Source organism: Oncorhynchus kisutch, linkage group LG5 (assembly GCF_002021735.2).
Source record: "Oncorhynchus kisutch isolate 150728-3 linkage group LG5, Okis_V2, whole genome shotgun sequence".
In the NCBI taxonomy this organism is placed as follows: domain Eukaryota; kingdom Metazoa; phylum Chordata; class Actinopteri; order Salmoniformes; family Salmonidae; genus Oncorhynchus; species Oncorhynchus kisutch.
In genome coordinates, this window is record NC_034178.2 from 19,499,370 (window position 1) to 19,518,352 (window position 18,983).

Below are 18,983 nucleotides of genomic sequence, written 5' to 3' on the forward strand. Positions count from 1 at the left end.
TCCCATGGGGACGTCCTCGAGGGGGTGGATGTTCTCATCAAAGGCCAGCGGGATTTCACTCTCATGGTGAAATGGATTTCTGCCGATGTGGAGTAAAGGAGCGAAGAGCGGTGAAATCGGTGTCAACAAAAGTAAGAAAAGATTAATACACATACAATTAACAAAGAACATAACAAATGTTCAGCTGTAGTTTTATATAAGCATGCACACCTATGTTTTTGCAGAAACAGATGATTGGTGCAAAGGCATAACTTGTCACGGACATGAAGGCATCTCGGGTCCTCATTGAAGATGTATGGCAAGAGCAGAATCGCTGCTGTGGTCTCCAGTCCTAGTAAAGTAAAGCAATGATCTTACTACACTTGCTAATTTTATTACAAAATACATCAGAGAAAGGGAAGGAATAAGAGCAAATACCTCTTCTGTATTGTCCTTCAGGGACTGTCAAATTAGCAGGATGATGTCCTCACCCCTGCCTCGCCTCTCTACCTCTGCTAGTCCTTGAATTCTATTTTTGACAAGATCTGAAAATATAATTTGCACACACTTGTATGCTAATAGATTTCAGTTTGTATTGACTGCTATGTAGGTTAAATGTACACTTCAAATGCAGCTGTCCTACAACATATATGTACCTTCTTCTTGATCCCAATTGCATTGTGTCCATGTTCTGTCCTATAAGAATTTCAAAGGAAGAGAAAATGTGTCAAAGAATAGTATTACTAGAATTAAAATTGTCAATATTTATCTATATCTTTCAATATATATATATATATATATATATATATATATATATATATATATGTATATATATATATATATGTATATGTATATATATGTGTGTGAGTACACCCCTCACATTTTTGTAAATATGAGTATATCTTTTCATGTGACAACACTGAAGAAATGACACTTTGCTACAATTTAAAGTAGTGAGTGTACAGCTTGTATAACAGTAAATTTGCTGTCCCCTCAAAATAACTCAACACACAGCCATTAATGTCTAAACCGCTGGCAACAAAAGTGAGTACGCCCCTAAGTGAAAATGTCCAAATAGGAAACTCAACAGTGTGTTAGTCCGAGAAACATTATTTAGATGGTTGTTTTATTGTTGTTGAAAGCTTGAAATGTACACAATGAGAAGTGATATTGTAACAACAGTTTTAACGGGGGTAATTGTATCAAATATATATCTTTGCATGTTTGACACTTCTTTAAAGTGTTTTCATCACAGCCTGGTAAACACATTCTTGTAAGTTGTCTGCGTTGACATTTCTGGGTATGTCTCGCATGTAACATAATAATAAAGATTATGATAATAATGTTATATTATTTTATAATAATACATATCTGCAAACCAAATGGATTTCTCAAAACACCTTTTTGCATCTTCAATAGTCACAATGTGTTTTACAGATACCCTGGCTATAAAATCTAAGACCTATCAATGCATATGCCTTAGCATAGCCTCTTGGAAACACGAACCTAGGAACAAAAATATAGAGGTACCATGCTCTGAGTGGACATTTAAGAGCACATGTGCCCCTTTTTTTCTAGATGTTCCAACCTTCGTAGATGATCATCGGGTCATATAACAACCAGGGTTGCTGTAGAGTGGGCATAAGTTCAACACTCAGGAGTCAATGTCCTATCTTTTGTCTTTTTCATAGCCTGAGAGAGAGAGAGAATATATTACCTAAAGTTATCACAGCTACACACTATGTAACACATTATATTGATAATTGCCTAAAATTGCAGGTCATTGTCTTTCATAATTGTTGAAATACCTGATGTTGAAACGTTGTTAAATATTTGCTACTTTGGTATACATTGAGTGAAAGGGTATACATTGAGAGAGAAATATTCCACACTTAAATAATAGATCATCATTCATGCACACACAGCCCTGTCTTCATAGTTGTTCATAGTTTATTATCATAGTTTTGTCATAGCTTCTAATTATCGTTTATAATCACAGATTGAATATAGTTGGCCTTGGTTTCTAATCATACTTTCTAATCAATAAGCGGGTCAAGTAGACCCTAAGAGGGCAGGATCTATTGTTTACAAACAGTATGAATAAAAACAATGGTTCATTGTATAAATAGACTTCTTTTTTTTTAAACATACATGTAAATGCCTAGAATTAATACCTATCATTCTTAAATAATATATATCTATATACAAACATCACCTTGAATATTCCACTCCCCTTCAAAAAGTTCCATGAGGAAGGAACGATTCCCCGACTATCGTTTTATCTGTCCTGGGACTGCTGCCTGGTGTTTGGAGTTAGGGTAAGGCCGTTAGTACAAAAACGTAGAATAGCATCTGTTTCATCTGCTCTTCCAAAGTCGTTCAGAGTTCCTAATGCTGCATGTACCCCTGTTTGTTGGCTGTCCGCTGTAAACACAAAAATAGCTTTTAAAATAGGGTGCACACTTTTTGTTTTTAATGTATAAGTATTATTATGGATTTCTTTTTTTTTTGTGACTTAACGCCGAAAATAGTGTGATGGTTAAGGGCTACGTAAAGGACCGGGCGCAATTTGCTTCTGAGAATCCCCGTCTAACGTTGTTGTTTCCCAATCAATTATGCCTGGTAGCCTCTGGGTATCAATACATACGTTAGATAATGTTAACATGTATTTATACGAAATAGATACATTTTAACTTAAAGGAATACGTCCATTTGACATTTTGCCTAAAAATATATATATTTTTTTTATAATTTAAAAAATCATTGTATATCCGTTTCTGAATATCTGTAAAAAAAAATCATTATCTTCCTGTTTTAGAATATCATGACTGAATGTTGTTTCTGTCTCGGAGTTGTCCGTAACCTGTTGTCTGCCCATTTCAAACAACCGCAAATCAACAACCTCCGAAATGTCATTTAAAGTGCTGAAATCGTCCGAATTCATTGTTTTACTCTCCATGTTCCGGGGTACCCCTTCCGTTTCGACCCTATCCTCCAGCGGTGTAGGGGATTCGATGTACGTTGTACATTTTATCATAAAAAATACATACAGTTGACATATAGATATCTCGTAAAATTCTTTGTCCGCCCGTTGCTCCTCGGAATTCCATTCTAACGACGGCTGTTCCATAGCATTTATCCCCGGGTGCAGTTGGCCTAATGTTGGACATCCTGCGAACGTTAGATAATAATATATACAAATCGATGTCATCGGTTTAAAACACATAACTCGTGTTTAATATTACAATAATATCCATAATATTCAAACAATTCCCCGCATAGAAATGTAATATATATTTTTTTCACAAACTCACCTTCAGAAAGCTCCATTAGGAGGGATTCACAGATTATCTTTTAAATGTTCAGCCTGATAAATATTCGGGGATGTTGGCCTGTGGGTTTGTAGCTGCGCTAAAGCGGTGCTAACAGAGTGGATCGGTTGTCACTAGACTCTTCCGAAGTCGTGTCCCTAACGAGAGATAGGTACTTCCGCAGCTACAAACCCACAGGCCAACATCCCCGAATATTTATCAGACTGAACATTTATATTAATATATATATATATATATATATATATATATATATGAGAGAGAGAGAGAGCAAACCCTTTTTGTAACACGCACATGGCTTTTTCTTCACGACAGACCGGGGTGAGAGAGAAAACAATGGGTTGAGATTTTATTTAATTCAAAATATTAAGTACATACAGTTTAAAGCATGTCATAATTACTTACACCTTTTTACTATTCCTTTCAGATAAAGGGCCTGGTTAGCCCTGACCATTATCGGTATCCAATTCACCCTCGCCATGACATTCTTGCACGCTCAATCAAAGCTCCGTAAATTTTCACTCCGGGGGTAGATCATCCGTTGGGCATGTGGGTCCTGGGTATGTCTTAAGGATAGACGCGGCCAGCTCCGTAATTGTTCACGCTTTTGGAAAAGACTGTCAAGTTTATTCATAACGGTTATGAATATGGGATAATCAATCCATTTAAAGCTAAACCCTGGCATAAAGTAGTTCACATCCAGACAGGCTTTGGAAAATACATACGAATACATACATAATACATTGAAGAAATCTCCACTATATCTGTCATGTTACTGTGTTTTTTTTAAAGTCAATAAACATGTGTGTAAAGTGAACACTTTAGTTTCACAGTAGATTTGTTTAAGCTCACCAAGAAACACCTGATTTATCCCACAGCATTAATGAATAAGATGGGTAGAAAATGTATCTGAATTTATACTGTTTTTCATACTAAGATGAACCAAGATACGTGTTGGTTTTGCAAGAGTCTGATTGGGTTAATTCAGTCATTGGGTTAATTTCTTTTGTAATATGTTCAAATCAAGCTTTATTTATACAGCACCTTTCAGACATGGATGCAACACAATGGCTCCACAGGAATTTGTTTTATAAAAAACAATGAAAATAAACAGAAATATTTACCACACAACAAACATAAAAGGATAAAAAACAGAAGAATAACAACTGAAAGACTAATGAGCACCTTAAGGAAATGTCGTTGATTACAATATTAACAATTGGATGCAACATCCAACCCTAACAAGATGGACAAGCCAGCACAGGTGTAACACATTCTGACTAACGAGGTGATACCACTCGGGGTTCCCTATGTGCTGTGGTGAAATTCTACCCATAATCAATAATGAGTTAAAATTAATAATAAATCAAGGTTTTACTTTTATTAAAATACTTGCTTCTGGGTTATATACTATCTCAGGATAGGTGCAACCTCAGAGACGACGTACAATGGTTCCAAACACCAACCCCACACATCCTGTGCCAGACCTTGGGCTAAAAGGAGGTGACTGACGCACAGACACTGTGGAGACAAGTGATTGGTTCCCCATTACTCATGCCTTCCCTTCACATGGTTTGCAATAAACACACAGTTGAAAAATGGAAACAATGTTTTCTTCTGACCTCCTTTGCCTTACTCCCTGCTGATATTTTGCCTAGCAACAGGGACATGTGATCAATACTGATATTCTGCCTAGCAACAGGGACATGTGATGGATAAGCCTGACTTCTCCCCTCTCTGGACCCAAGGTGGCTGAGGCCCATTTGAGGGAGGAAGTGCGGCTGCCAACACCAGAGTCAGAAAGTAGATATTCTAATAGCAAGATGTCAATAGTTCGTATCAGCATATTCTGCAGATAAGACATCTTAATTATCTATGTTACTTAGCTAATTCTGATTTCTCCACCACAATCTTTCCCCAGAAACAGGCTCCAAAACAATAGCTCTGTTTCTGGTGTGCAGGATATAACCTTTACTCTGTGGAGGATCAAGAAGAACCAGTCAGTTTCTGTCATATTCTTGGCTAAGTGTCTGAACATCATGGGATCATTCTACACACCCAGAACAGGCCTCTATCAACACACTTTTCTATGTTATAGGAGTTTGGTAAAGAACCTATCTCAAGCCCAATGCCTCAGCTTAAAGAATTATATTTTACTACACACGCATTAGTAAGGTTTAACAGAAAATTCCCTCACAGTGCTAACGAGCTATACGGGCTAAAGTCCAACCTCAAAACAAAAATTGAAAAACCAAAGACTGAAACAAATATATCCTATATTTTTGTTGGACAAGTTCTCACCACCAACAGAAAAGAACTTCCATTTCATATTAAAATTAACTAAAATGCTTCACCTCCTGGTAACAATTAAAAACAAGAAAAAACAAGTATTTCTAAATAATAATATACAATCGTATTAGTTCTCTCTTTCTTTCTAGAATCCTAAAACTAATTTGACTACAACTACAATGCTTCACCTTCACTAATATAAACATTGTGTCTACTGGCTGTCAACAATTAAAAACACATTTTAAAAAATGTTTTCCCCCACTAGCTACTAGAATTCACATCTTCATAAAACTCACTAGCTTCTAGAACTCTCGTACCCTTGGAACGAGCCCAAACGAAACTAATCTCCAATACGGAAAAACGTGCAGTGATAATAAATTGTGATCCATGGCAACGCACTGGCTAAACGCAATACACAAACATTTTGAGTGCATACCCTTGAGACAATCAGCAAGTTTTCCTTAAAACGAACATGTCTGATTTCAAGCGGAAACTCCTGCAATATCCATAGTAACTTTCCACCTCACTGCGGAGCTTCTCTCTCTTTTCAGGGTTCACTCCATATGCATGTTGTTGGATCAGGGCCCAGTCCCCAAAATCATGCTCTAGTACCTTTGTGTTGGCACATCTGAGAATGAACCCTGATATTCTAAAAGCAGGGCAAAAATGTCAATATAATTGTACCCAAAATGGTCAGCTGGTTGCATAAATAATTATGATTACTAAATGTTACATGAATTGTAAATATGAAATATCAAAACCAAATGTACATTAATATGTTTTGGCAATAATTCACTTAATACAAACATCTGCAACAATCATATTAGTTGTATTTTTTTAAACAAGCTCCTTATAAACTGCACAAACACCAGAAACGATGTTGTTTTGACAAGTAGCAATACATCACTGATATCGATTAGGGGGGAAATCAGGTTGTATGTGATGTTGAAACTAACACAACAAAAAAAAACTACATGGAAATGGGAGATATCTTTTACCTCACTGATTAGAGGACAACCTGCAGAAGACAGTCAGCTACATTTTGGATTGATGCATTTAAATGTAGGGGTCACTAAACAAAGGAACGCAACACTTATTTGTCATAACTCATCGATATCATGTAGAAATCAATTGCGTGAGAGGAGGTTGCACGTCCTGTTAAAACTAACAGCTCAAAAACCACACAGAATCTGGGAGTAACGTGTACATCCCTGGTTAGAGGACCATTTGTAGAAAACATCTAGCTACATTTTGATTAAAGTGGGTCACCAATGTTATAAGTGCAACACAGCTCTTTATTTGTTAGTCACTTTTTGTTAAATCACATAAAAAGTACTTTCAATTCAGAGCCTGGATTTTCCCTCTGATGCTAATATCCATATCTGGCTGAAATCAATAGAACAGGGGACAAACATTTAGGCTTCTACATTGTGACATTATTAAAATACTCCTTCTACAATGTTAAAACATTCTACATTATGAAATCATTAAAATACTCCCACTACAATGTTAAAACTTTCTACATTATGACATCATTAAAATACTCCTACTACAATGTTAAAACCTTCTACATTGTGACATTTCATTGATATCATGAAACAACTCCTTCATGTATGTATTTTCTGATGTTTGTTCAGGGATCTTTTATCAGAGTATCTCTTGTCACATTCATCACAGCCATGAGGTTTCTCTCCTGTGTGTGTTCTCTGGTGTACAATAAGACGGCTAGATGTAACAAAACTCTTCTCACATTGATCACAGCTATAAGGTTTTTCTCCTGTGTGTGTTCTCTGGTGTACAATAAGACTGCTAGATGAAGTAAAACTCTTCCGACATTGATCACAGCTATAAGGTTTCTCTCCTGTGTGTGTTCTCTGGTGTGATACCAGGTTGCTTGACCGAGTAAAACTCTTCCCACATTGGTTACAGCTATAAGATTTATCTCCTGTGTGTTTTCTCTGGTGTACGATCCGATGAAGAGATGTAGTAAAACTCTTCCCACATTGATCACAACTATAAGATTTATCTCCTGTGTGTGTTCTCTGGTGTGATAACAGGGTGCATGACTGAATAAAACTCATCCCACATTGATAACAGCTATACGATTTCTCTCCTGTGTGTGTTCTCTGGTGTGATAACAGGTTGCTTGACTGAGTAAAACTCTTCCCACATTGAGTACAGCTGTACGGTTTCTTTCCTGTGTGTGTTCTCTGGTGTACAATCCGATGACTAGATGTAGTAAAGCTCCTCCCACATTGATCACAGCTATAAGGTTTATCTCCTGTGTGTTTTCTCTGGTGTGATAACAGGTTGCTTGACTGAGTAAAACTCTTCCCACATTGAGTACAGCTGTACGGTTTCTCTCCAGTGTGTGTTCTCTGGTGTATCATCAGATGACTAGACATAGTAAAACTCTTCCCACATTGATCACAGCTGTAAAGTTTCTCTCCAGTGTGAATTCGCATGTGTACTTTTAGTGATTTTAATCTTAAGTAACTCTTCCCACAATCAAAACAGTGGTGAGATTTCTCTCCTGTGTGTACTCGCTGGTGTATTTTAAGTTCTGATGAAGATTTGCAACGTTTCCCACAGTCAGAGCAGCAGTGAGATTTCTTCTCTGTGGGTCTCCTATGGTGTTTCTTAAGGAGTTCTGATGTGGAGACACTCTTCTCTGCCTCATCAGCATCATGATGTTGTTGAGGCTCCCCAGAGGACCCACGTCTCTCTCCTGCATGAACAACAAGTCAGACAGATGGTTAAGGGCCACAACAGCAGAAATCCATTGAAAAGGATGATGCCAACAGCGTAGCCCTGAAGTTGTACAACAATTGACGTCTGTAATGAATGTTCAAATTATTTGACAATTGACTTAAGACAGTCAAGTGAGCAACGATAGTCATATTTAGTCTTGTTCACATATTAGTAGTAACATCAATGATTGTAGGCTAGACATAATTTATTAAAGTTGTTGAAACCAGATTACTTTTGGTCTCCAATATAGGTCCCTTTCTGTGTTTGCTAAAATTGGAGCATGAGGGCGATGCACACACAATTTGGTTGCAGTAACGCCTCCATGCTATTGAGGAAACCACTAGTTATACAAATACCATAGACCTATAGTAGCACCCATACAACATACTTCACCTAACAACATAGACCTACTGTAGGACCCACCTAACAACAACAACAACAACAGACAGACAATAACACATCAATTTGTTAGGGATGTTGGATCCAACGTGGAGCACAGCATAACTGTCTTTACCAGAGTAATGAATGAAGAAGCACTTTGGTTGTTGTTGCATGTTGTGATGTTTGTCATGTGATTGTCATTCAGAAAATAATTTTCTGGATCAGCTGATGACAGTTGAACATGTGACTAACTAAACAGCTACACTATTAAGTATTATGTGTAATTATTGAAGAACCACATTAATGACAGTATCCATTTGGGTGTTGTCAATAAAGTTAAGGTGACTCTCGGGTAGAAACATTGGATTTAGCAAACTCTGAATTGATTTAGGCTTTATGTGCCCATAAACTGTTTTCCCAGCGTAATATAAAGAGCCACTAAATGTTACGTAGTTAGAGTGCATTTCAGAGATCTGAATACAACAAGCTGTCCGACAGCAAGATCCAGTATTTAAGTTGATGTTCATCATATGACAAGCTTAACGTTATGACTATAACTACTGTTCCCTGAAGGAGGGAAACTAGGTACAACATACTATTAAATCCACATGACAATAACTACTGTTCCCTGAAGGAGGGAAACTAGGTACAACATACTATTAAATCCATGCCTCGCTGGAAGCCCCGCCTTCCACAGGTGATGAGTGTGAGACTCGGATTTATTCCTTAAATTTCATACCACTCTTCATCGACCCTGGAAGGGGCGGGGCCAAACAGGTGTTGTAACTCGTTCATAACTGGCACGCAGATCGGTAGAAATGGTCATATAAATTGGCACTCCAAACGGAAAAAGTTTGTCAATGTTACCGGAAACTTCACGAGCTTAACGTCAGAATTTACGAAGGCCAGCAGCAGGTCGGGAATTGGTCATTTTATTCTGGTTATATTGATCTCTGGCTTCCTCAAGTCATTTGTGTCTTAATTATTTAATCAAAAGCTTGACGCATCAGTTCAAGTTCTGCACATACAGTTGATTTTATTAAACACATTTGGTGTGTCTATATGAAAAAATGCACATCATAAAATTTCAACCAATCAGTTGGTAGAAAGAAAATACTATTAGAACATACATGCATTCAGACCACTTCCCTTTTTTACACATTTTGTTACGTTACGTTCTATTCTAAAACGGATTACATTTATTTTAAATGATCAATCTTCAGACAATGACATCACAATACCTCATAAAAGTGAGAAAGAAAGTTTAGAAATGCTTGCATACCAGTGGTTGTATCTCTGTAGGACATGCCAGTAGGTTACAGTAGGTTGTATCTCTCTAGGTCATGCCAGTAGGCTACAGTAGGTTGTATCTCTCTAGGTCATGCCAGTAGGCTACAGTAGGTTGTATCCAAGTGGAAACAATTATCAGCCCAATGTGGAAAGTGTCAAAATTGGTCAGCAACAAAGTGAATGGCTTATTTGCTACGTGGGGTTTACTTGATCCAACAGAAGTTTCGTAATGATTAAGTTATGTGGACACGGACATACCGACAACTTTGATAAAAACACGTTAGGGGTTGTCAAAAGATCGCTATGCATATTCATGCTAGTAGCTTAGCATCTCTCTCAATTGAAAACAGGCGGTTGACGTCGACAACCCTCATAGAATATAAACAAGAGATTACAATAATAAGATGTATCCACCAATCCAAAGAAAGGATAGGCGGGAGCAAGACAACCCGCAGTGCCGCTTTGTGGACAACGACTCCCCTTGTTAGGGCGGAGAGACATCTTGTCAGTATATCCATAATCTTTGGTGTAGCCAACCCAACTCTCGCATGGCACTTTTGGGGGGCAAGGTGTGTAGTAAATCATCACTACATGCCGTGCCCCTCAGTCCGCGGTCAGCAGATAGACCCTTCTGAAATATATATGTTAAGTCACTTTTTGGAAACGGAACGGAGAAAACAAGGGGTAGCTTGCTCTCTACGTCGTCTGATTCTAGACATATCAGTCATCATCCTAGGGCCCTCCGTTGAAGAGCTATTGACGAGCCAACTCCGAATATCTTAAATTAAAAACAAATTGTAGCCGGTACTTACTGGTGTTAATCAGATCTCCTATCTCCGCCTCTTCATCTTTCAATGTGACAGTAATCTCCCCTTCCTTCTTCACTCCAAAAACTGCATCCTCCTCTACTTTTACTGTAACATCCTCCTCCTCTTTCACTCTGAACGCGTCTTCCTCTTCTTTCACTGAAACGTCTTTCTCTTCTACTTTCACTGTAACAGCCTCACCGTCTACTTCTTGTTTTACTGTGACATCCTCTTTCACGACAATGTTCAGCCCCAGAGCTTCTTTCTCCGTCCAGCAGACCCCCTCTTCTTTAACTGGAGGGGAGTAGTTTAGGGAGCTCATGGTCGGGGATGTTAGCTAGCTAGATATCATTAGCGACTAGGCTAGTGCTAACTTAACCAGCCAGATACTATAGCTGACTAATACAAAATAACGTAATATTAAATTAAATAGGTTAACAAGTAGATACGACAGAAGTGTGTCTAAAACTAAGCTAATATACACCGAAAGCGTATAAATAGCTTGAATCTTTCGGCTATGTTGGCTAGCAAGCTACGGAGGTGGTTGACGAGCTGTTTCTGAAGAACCGTCCACTAGATTATACGTCACGCTGGCAGCGTTGCCTGAAAGACGCAGACGTCGTCTGCTGACTGGAGGGTAAACGCAGTTGTGCATCATATTTTATTTTCAGACAAAGATTATTTTAAATGGATTTAATTAAATAATACTATTATATTGAGACATACAAAGACAAGAACGTGTTGATTGATTAAGTGCGAATAAAAATGTTTACTACAGAACATTTAAGGCAGTTTCATTTAAGTCATACTAAATCTAAATAAGTAGCTAGCTACTGTAGGTCTATTCTGCTCCTACATGGTGTAACAAAAGTTTGGGGTCACTTAGAAATGTCCATTAAAATAACATCAAATTGATCAGAAATATAGTGTAGACATTGTTAATGTTGTAAATGACTATTGTAGCTGGAAAAAGCAGATTTTTTTTATTAATGGAATATCTACATAGGTGTACAGAGGCCCATTATCAGCAACCATAACTCCTGTGTTCCAATGGCATTTTAAAAGGTTAATTGGTCAGTATAAAACCCTTCTGCAATTATTTTAGCACAGCTGAAAACTGTTGTGCTCATTTAACAAAGCTTTTGTAAACAGTGTGTGGGCCTTGTTCTTTATCAAAGCTTTTGTAAACAGTGTTGTTGCATAACAATCAAGCAGTAGAACAACAATAATCATCACCCTCTTGACCAATCTTCCCTCCCCTTAACATTGGGGTTGATTCAGACCCTGCCAGTGTACCAGGTGGACATTGGCTTTGATTCAGACCCTGTCAGTGTGTCAGGTGGACATTGGGTTTGAATCAGACCCTGCCAGCATGGCCAGAAATGTATTCCAAGGTCAGTAACTTATAACCACAGAACCACATGAGTGACTAAAAACACATACGTATTAGATTTACTGCCATGGTCTAGTATGTCACCGCCTCAGACACCATTCACAATGCTGGCTGAGGTACGAGTAAAACATGACATATTATTTCCTAACCATTCACAATGCTGGCTGAGGTACGAGTAAAACATGACATATTATTTACTAATCATTCACAATGCTGGCTGAGGTACGAGTAAAACATGACATTATTTCCTCACCATTCACAATGCTGGCTGAGGTATGAGTAAAACATGAAATATTATTTCCTAATTGTCAAAAAATCCCCACTCCTTAATCAACTAGTCTCCCACTGGTTAACCAGAATAACATGAGCTGTGTCCTTCAAACTGTTAGAATGTTAGTTCATAATCAACTAGTCTCTCACTGTTTAACCAGAATAACATGAGTTGTGTCCTTCAGACTGTTAGACTGTTAGTCCATAATCATATTCAGCTACTTAGATGTCATGTATTGTCATGTTATGCTCACTATAAGAAATCCTGAATCTACTGAAATGCCTGAAATACCTGTTAATTCATAACCCATCATTTATACCTGTTAATTCATAACCCATCATTTATACCTGTTAATTCATAACCCATCATTTATACCTGTTAGTTCATTACCCATCATTTATACCTTGTCACGCCTTGGTCTTAGTAGTTTGTGTTTTCTTTAATTATTTGTTCAGGCCAGGGTGTGACATGGGGTTATTGTATTGTCTTATTGTCTTATTGGGTTTTTTGTAGGCATTGGGATTGTGGTTGATTAGGGGTGTGTCTATTATAGGCTACTATAGGCTTGGCTGCCTGAGGCGGTTCTCAATCAGAGTCAGGTGATTCTCGTTGTCTCGGATTGGGAACCGTATTTAGGTAGCCTGAGTTTCACTTTGCATTTCGTGGGTGATTGTTCCTGTCTCTGTGTAGTTTCACCAGATAGGCTGTAATTAGGTTTCACGTTCTGTTTGTTGTTTTGTATTTTTGTATAGTTGTTTCATGTATCGTCATTTCTTCATTAAAGATCATGATTAACCACCACGCTGCATTTCGGTCCGACTCTCTTTCGACAAAAGAAGAACGCCGTTACATACCTGTTAATTCATAACCCACCATTTATACCTGTTAAATCATAACCCATCATTTATACCTGTTAATTCATAACCCATCATTTATACCTGTTAATTCATAACCCAACATTTATACCTGTTAGTTCATAACCCATCATTTATACCTGTTAACCCATCATGTATACTTGTTAAATCATAACCCATCATTTATACCTGTTAGTTCATAACCCATCATTTATACCTGTTAACCCATCATTTATACTTGTTAATTCATAACCCATCATTTATACCTGTTAATTCATAACCCATCATTTATACAGGTTAATTCATAACCCATCATTTATACCTGTTAGTTCATAACCCACCATTTATACCTGTTAGTTCATTACCCATCATTTATACCTGTTAATTCATAACCCACCATTTATACCTGTTAAATCATAACCCATCATTTATACCTGTTAGTTCATAACCCATCATTTATACCTGTTAATTCATAACCCATCATTTATACCTGTTAATTCATAACCCAACATTTATACCTGTTAGTTCATAACCCATCATTTATACCTGTTAACCCATCATTTATACTTGTTAATTCATAACCCATCATTTATACCTGTTAATTTTTTATCCATCATTTATACTTTTTGCTCAAAAGGGGCGGTTCAGGCATGGTGGCACGCTCCCTGACCTTACTTCTTACTCGGGCAGGAACAAATGGGGATCCATAATAAACACCAGGGAGAATAGCTTCTGCCTTGGCAGGAACACACTCATGTGATACATGGTATAGAAAAGTCCAATCTTAGGAGAGTACATGAGAGGCACTATACTGTGTGTCTATCTGGTCAAAACCACTGATACAGGTGCCCCTCCACCGTCTGGTGGGATGGATCATGTCTACAGAGCAACTTAGATTCAAAGACTTAGATGTGTGTGTATTGGGTATATGTTGTGAAATTGTTAGATATTACTTGTTAGATATTACTGCACCGTCGGAGCTAGAAACACAAGCATTTCACTACACCCCCAATAACATCTGCTAAACATGTCTATGTGACCAATAAAATGTGATTTTGATTTGAAATAAACGTCCTATTTATCAAAGATGCTTTTGGCTGTGGTCAAAACTGCTCCAAAGGATTCTAATTTGTTAAAAGTCCATATTGATACAGAAAACACTAAACCATGATTTAGATGTATTAATAACAAGTTGATTGACAAAGTCATGAAAAATTTGAAGAATTGAATAAGCCACATTTTGGCTATGATAAAAGATATGCCTCTGGGGTCAAAATGATCCATGTTAGAAGTATGGTTCAATGCAAATGTGTAGTGGGTGTAGAGTTTGTTTTAAAATCTCACTCATTAAACACGATTCGATCAACACATGCTTCTCTTTGAACGACTTATTATAATATTAAACTTTTATGAAATAAAAACAAAAAATAAACCTTTTGATTCCTCAACTGCGTTGCCCACTCCAGTCAGCAGATGGCGATGTGCGTCTTTTAGGTTCAGGCGACGCTGCCAGTGTGACGTATAATCTAGTGGACGGGACGCTCCTTCAACAACAACAGCTAGTCAGACACCTCGGTAGCTTTTTAGCAAACACAGCTACAACATTCACCCGCTTTACACCCTTTTGGTGTATATTAATCGCTGTGTATTAAACACACTTCTGTCGTATGTACTTGTTGGCCCATTTAATTATATATTTACGTTGTTTGTCAGCTAGCTGGTTTGCTAAGTTAGCTTAGAACTAGGCTAGTCGCTAATGCTAGCTAGCTAACATCCCCGAACATGAGTTCACTAAGCTACTCTCCTCCTGATAAAGAAGAGGGATCTGCTGGACGGAGGAAGAAACTCTCGTGAAAGAGGATGAGAAAGAGAAGGATGTTACAATACAAAAACAAGTAGAGAGTGAGGCTGTTACCGTGAAAGAAGAAGAGAAAGATGCGTTCAGAGTGAAAGAGGAGGAGGATGTCACAGTAATAGAAGAGGAGGAAGAGAAAGAGGATGTCGTTTTTGGAGTGAAAGAGGGGCAGATTAAATTAAATCATTTTACATAATACTTTCATATCACATCAAAATAGGTAATCAGTCGCGACTCCCCAAACGGTAAACCAAATTCGTTTCTCGTCATTTCTCCTTCCTTCAGGCTTCTTTTTCTTCTTTGGACTTTATATCAACTGGACTGGAGTGTGGACCTCAGTTCATTTTTCAATCACCCACGTGGGTATATACCAAGACAGTCATGAAGAGGGCACAACAAAACCTTTTCCCCCTCAGGAGACTGAAAAGATTTGGCATGGGTCCCCAGATAGAAAAAGTAATTAGGGGAAAACTATTTTGTAAACTGAAATAAAATAACAAACCTGTTTGAAAAATGAAAACTATTCCAAAACTATTTTGACTCCAAAACTAAAATAGCCTAAAATAAGTTTGAATCATTTATATCATAACTTTGGGCAAAATATAATATTTTTTACGTGGTTTTAAAGCTTCTAAATCTGGTGGCTGCTGGGTGGCAATGTTTCAAATAGACCTAGCTTTGTGTATCACTATCACTAGCTATCACCAGACATACTTTAAGAAATTAGGATATTGGAAACTCCTTTCGAGTCGTATTAATAGCTTAAAGAAAAGAACATTGGCATGAATTACCCTCTGAACAAGAAGCACAACATTACAAATATTTTCAGAGATGTGAGATAATTAACTTGTTCTCTAATAGCGTATAGCTTTGCAATCGTGACATTACGTACTTTCAAGGAAAATAGGCATGTTTCTCGACTCATACCCTGACTTTAAAAAGGGATTTAAGTGAGAATTAGCTTAGGATCTGCGTGTCACAGCATGACAATGTGATTGGTCGACAGTCTTCTGGACGGGCGTTTTATACACTTTGAAATTTTTATTTGATAACGTTTTTGTTCACTTGCCTGCCTATTGAACTTGGAATGCACTGTACTGTTCATCTCTGAAACTCACTGAGATAATTCCTTTGATACAGCAGTAGCAATACAGGAATAGAAATTCTACAGAATAAACAGGAACGCTTATGGAGAGGTGTTGCTGTATACAGTGCATTCGGAAAGTATTCAGACCCCTTGACTTTTTCCACATTTTGTTACGTTAAAGCCTTATTCTAAAATTTATCAAATCATTTCCCCCCCTTTCATTTCGCTCATTTATTTGGCACACCTGCATTTGGGGAGTTTCTCTCATCCTTCTCTGCAGATCCTCTCTAGCTCTGTCAAGTTGGATGGGGAACATCACTGCACAGCTATTTTCAGGTCTCTCCAGAGATGTTAGATCGGGCTGAAGTCCGGGCTCTGGCTGGGCCACTCAAGGACATTCAGAGCCACTCCTATGTTGTCTTGGTTGTGTGCTTAAGGTCGTTGTCCTGTTGGATGGTGAACCTTTGCCACAGTCTCAGGTCCTGAGCACTCTGGAGCAAGTCTTTCATCAAGGATCTCTGCACTTTGCTCTGTTAATATTTCCCTCGATCCTGACTAGTCTCCCAGGCCCTGCTGCTGAAAAACGTCCCCACAGCATGATGCTGCCACCACCATGCTTCACCGTAGGGATGGTGCCAGGTTTCCCCCAGAAGTGCATTTTTGGCATTCAGGCCAAAGAGTTCAATCTTGGTTTCATCAAGCCAGCGAATCTTGTTTCTCAGGGTCTAAGAATCCTTGAGGTGCCTTTTGGCAAACTCCGAGCAGGCTGTTATGTGCCTTTTACTGAGGAGCTGTTTCCATCTGGCCACTCTACCATAAAGGTCTGATTGGTGGAGTGCTGAAGAGATGGTTGTCCTTCTGGAAGGTTCTCCCAAGCATTGCTCTGTTTGACTTCAAGCATATCAACTCCCGAGATGATGAAATGGCTAGCTAGTTAGTGAGCGCTAACTAGAGGGACAGCAGCGTAGCCTAGTGGTTAGAGCGTTGGACTAGTAACCGGAAGGTTGCGAGTTCAATCCCCCGAGCTGACAAGGTACAAATCTGTCGTTCTGCCCCTGAACAGGCAGTTAACCCACTGTTCCCAGGCCGTCATTGAAAATAAGAATGTGTTCTTAACTGACTTGCCTGGTTAAATAAAGGTCAAATTAAAAATAAATAAAAATTAAAGTGCCTATAAGAACATCCAATAGTCAAATGTTAATGAAATACAAATGGTATAGAGGGAAATAGTCCTAATAACTACAACCTAAAACTTATTACCTGGGAATATTGAAGACTCATGTTAAAAGGAACCACCAGCTTTCATATGTTCTCATGTTCTGAGCAAGGAACTAAAATGTTAGCTTCCTTACATAGCACATATTGTACTTTTACTTTCTTCTCCAACACTTTGTTTTTGCATTATTTAAACCAAATTGAACATGTTTCATTATTTACTTGAGGCTAAATGGATTTTATTGATGTATTATATTAAGTAAAAATAAGTGTTCATTCAGTATTGTTGTAATTGTCATTATTACAACAACAAAAATTGAATCGTCCGATTAATCGGTATCGGCTTTTTTTGGCCCACCAATAATCGGTATCGGCGGTGAAAGATCATAATCGGTCGACCTCTATTCCAAATCATATCCAATCAATTGAATTTAGCACAGGTGGACTCCGAACAAGTTGCAGATACATCTCAAGGAAGGTAATGGAAACAAGATGCATCTGAAAGCAATTTCGAGTCTCATAGCGAATGGTCTGAATACTTAAGTAAATAATGTATTACCTGTTTTAATTTTGTCATTATGGGCTATTGATGACACCCCTCTGAAACAAGATAGCCCATCCATCAGAAAAATATCTCTTCCTTAGCCTACTCCTCCCGCTTCTGCTTGCCTTCGTAAATATTGATGTTATGCTCCTAAAGTTTCTGGTAATAGGCTACACCAGCAGTCGTTATGCTCCTATAGTTTCTGGTAATAGGCTACACCAGCAGTCGTTATGCTCCTATAGTTTCTGGTAATCGGCTACACCAGCAGTCGTTATGCTCCTATAGTTTCTGGAAATAGTCTACACCAGCAGTCGTTATGCTTCTATAGTTTCTGGTAATAGGCTACACCAGCAGTCGTTATGCTCCTATAGTTTCTGTTAATAGACTACACCGGCAGTCAGCAACCTTTTCCATTTGGTGCCAATTTATCTGACCATTTCTACTGATCTGGTGCCAGTTATGATTTTCATATACACATTTTACTGGAACAGTTACATTTAATTTATAATAGTAATAATAATTATTATAGTTTTTGTATCTCAACATCATTCTCTGTGGTTAATCTACATTATATTTAAATGAAAATTATGAATATAATTTTTTATTGCCATTGTTAATTTTTTTTAAATAACCTACATAAAGCCCCAAAATGGTATCTTTGTGGCCTGCAGGTAGAACAAATCCTGATAAAAATAAATATCTTATAAATCACATTGGTTACGCATGGACTGTCTACAACGAACTTGAATCATTGTATCAACTTGGTCTAGCCGAAACTCCTCATAGCAAGCTTGCAACATTGTATAAAATATTCTGGGCCCTCAGAGTTTCCCGCGCCAGTGAGTTCGGAACAGATACAGCTGTCGGCTATTTGTGCAAAGGATAAGAAGTATTCAGGTATTTTATGACATTTCCACTGAATCAGAGCATTACATATTT

General features: G+C 37.9%; 1 protein-coding gene across 1 annotated transcript; it reads right to left on the bottom strand.

Moving 5' to 3' along the window:
• Positions 1-4,348: 4,348 nt before the first annotated feature.
• Positions 4,349-11,443, bottom strand: LOC109876651 (zinc finger protein 501-like). The gene is made up of 2 exons (XM_020469038.2): positions 10,832-11,443; positions 4,349-8,325 (listed from the first exon to the last, which is right to left on the bottom strand). Exons 1-2 carry the CDS (start codon positions 11,145-11,147, stop codon positions 7,205-7,207), a joined length of 1,437 nt encoding a protein of 478 aa, XP_020324627.2. The 5' UTR covers positions 11,148-11,443; the 3' UTR covers positions 4,349-7,204.
• Positions 11,444-18,983: the final 7,540 nt, after the last annotated feature.

Coding starts and splice junctions, on each gene's coding strand:
- LOC109876651 (XM_020469038.2), bottom strand. CDS start 11,147: ATGAGCTCCCTAAACTACTCCCCTCCAGTTAAAGAAGAGGGGGTCTGC. Junction 8,326..10,831: donor AGGAGATCTGATTAACACCA/GTAAGTACCGGC, acceptor TTGTTCATGCAG/GAGAGAGACGTGGGTCCTCT.